This window comes from Neopelma chrysocephalum, unplaced genomic scaffold (genome assembly GCF_003984885.1).
Source record: "Neopelma chrysocephalum unplaced genomic scaffold, ASM398488v2 Primary Assembly neopelma1_92070, whole genome shotgun sequence".
In the NCBI taxonomy this organism is placed as follows: domain Eukaryota; kingdom Metazoa; phylum Chordata; class Aves; order Passeriformes; family Pipridae; genus Neopelma; species Neopelma chrysocephalum.
Window position 1 is genome coordinate 473 of NW_020920825.1, and position 522 is coordinate 994.

The following is a 522-nucleotide window of genomic DNA, read 5'->3' on the forward strand; positions in this document are numbered from 1 at the left end:
CCCCCCCCGCCGCCGTTCTCCGGGGCTGACGATTTTTAGTCTGTTTTGTCTCGGCATCCTTAGGAGTCGGTTACGGGGCCGACCGCCGGCGGGGCCGCCAGATTTATTCCCGTTATCAAACCTTGGAGCTGGAGAAGGAATTTCACTTCAACCGGTACCTGACCCGGCGGAGGCGGATCGAGATCGCCAACGCGCTCTGCCTGACGGAGCGGCAGATTAAAATCTGGTTCCAAAACCGGCGGATGAAATGGAAAAAAGAAAGTAATTTGAGTTCCACGCTCTCCGGGGCGGGAGGGGGGGCGGCCGCCGCCGCCGCCGACAGCTTGGCCAAGGAGGAGAAGCGAGAAGAGACAGAGGAGGAGAAGCAGAAGGAGTGAAGAAGTGACAGCTCGGCGGCAGGACCCCCCTCACCCCCAAACACACACACACACGCTCCGACCCCCTCCTTCCCTCCCGCCTTCCCCCCCGTATTTATCACTGGCACAATGTTTGGCTACTTTAAAAAAGAAAAAAAAAAAAAAA

General features: G+C 57.7%; 1 protein-coding gene across 1 annotated transcript; it reads left to right on the top strand.

The window, feature by feature from the left end:
- Positions 1–39: 39 nt before the first annotated feature.
- Positions 40–377, top strand: LOC113980068 (homeobox protein Hox-C6-like; the record flags this gene model as incomplete). Its single annotated transcript, XM_027707328.1, has 1 exon — positions 40–377. A coding segment is annotated over one exon (338 nt), but the record flags the coding sequence as incomplete, so codon positions are not given.
- Between the last annotated feature and the right edge of the window lie 145 nt (positions 378–522).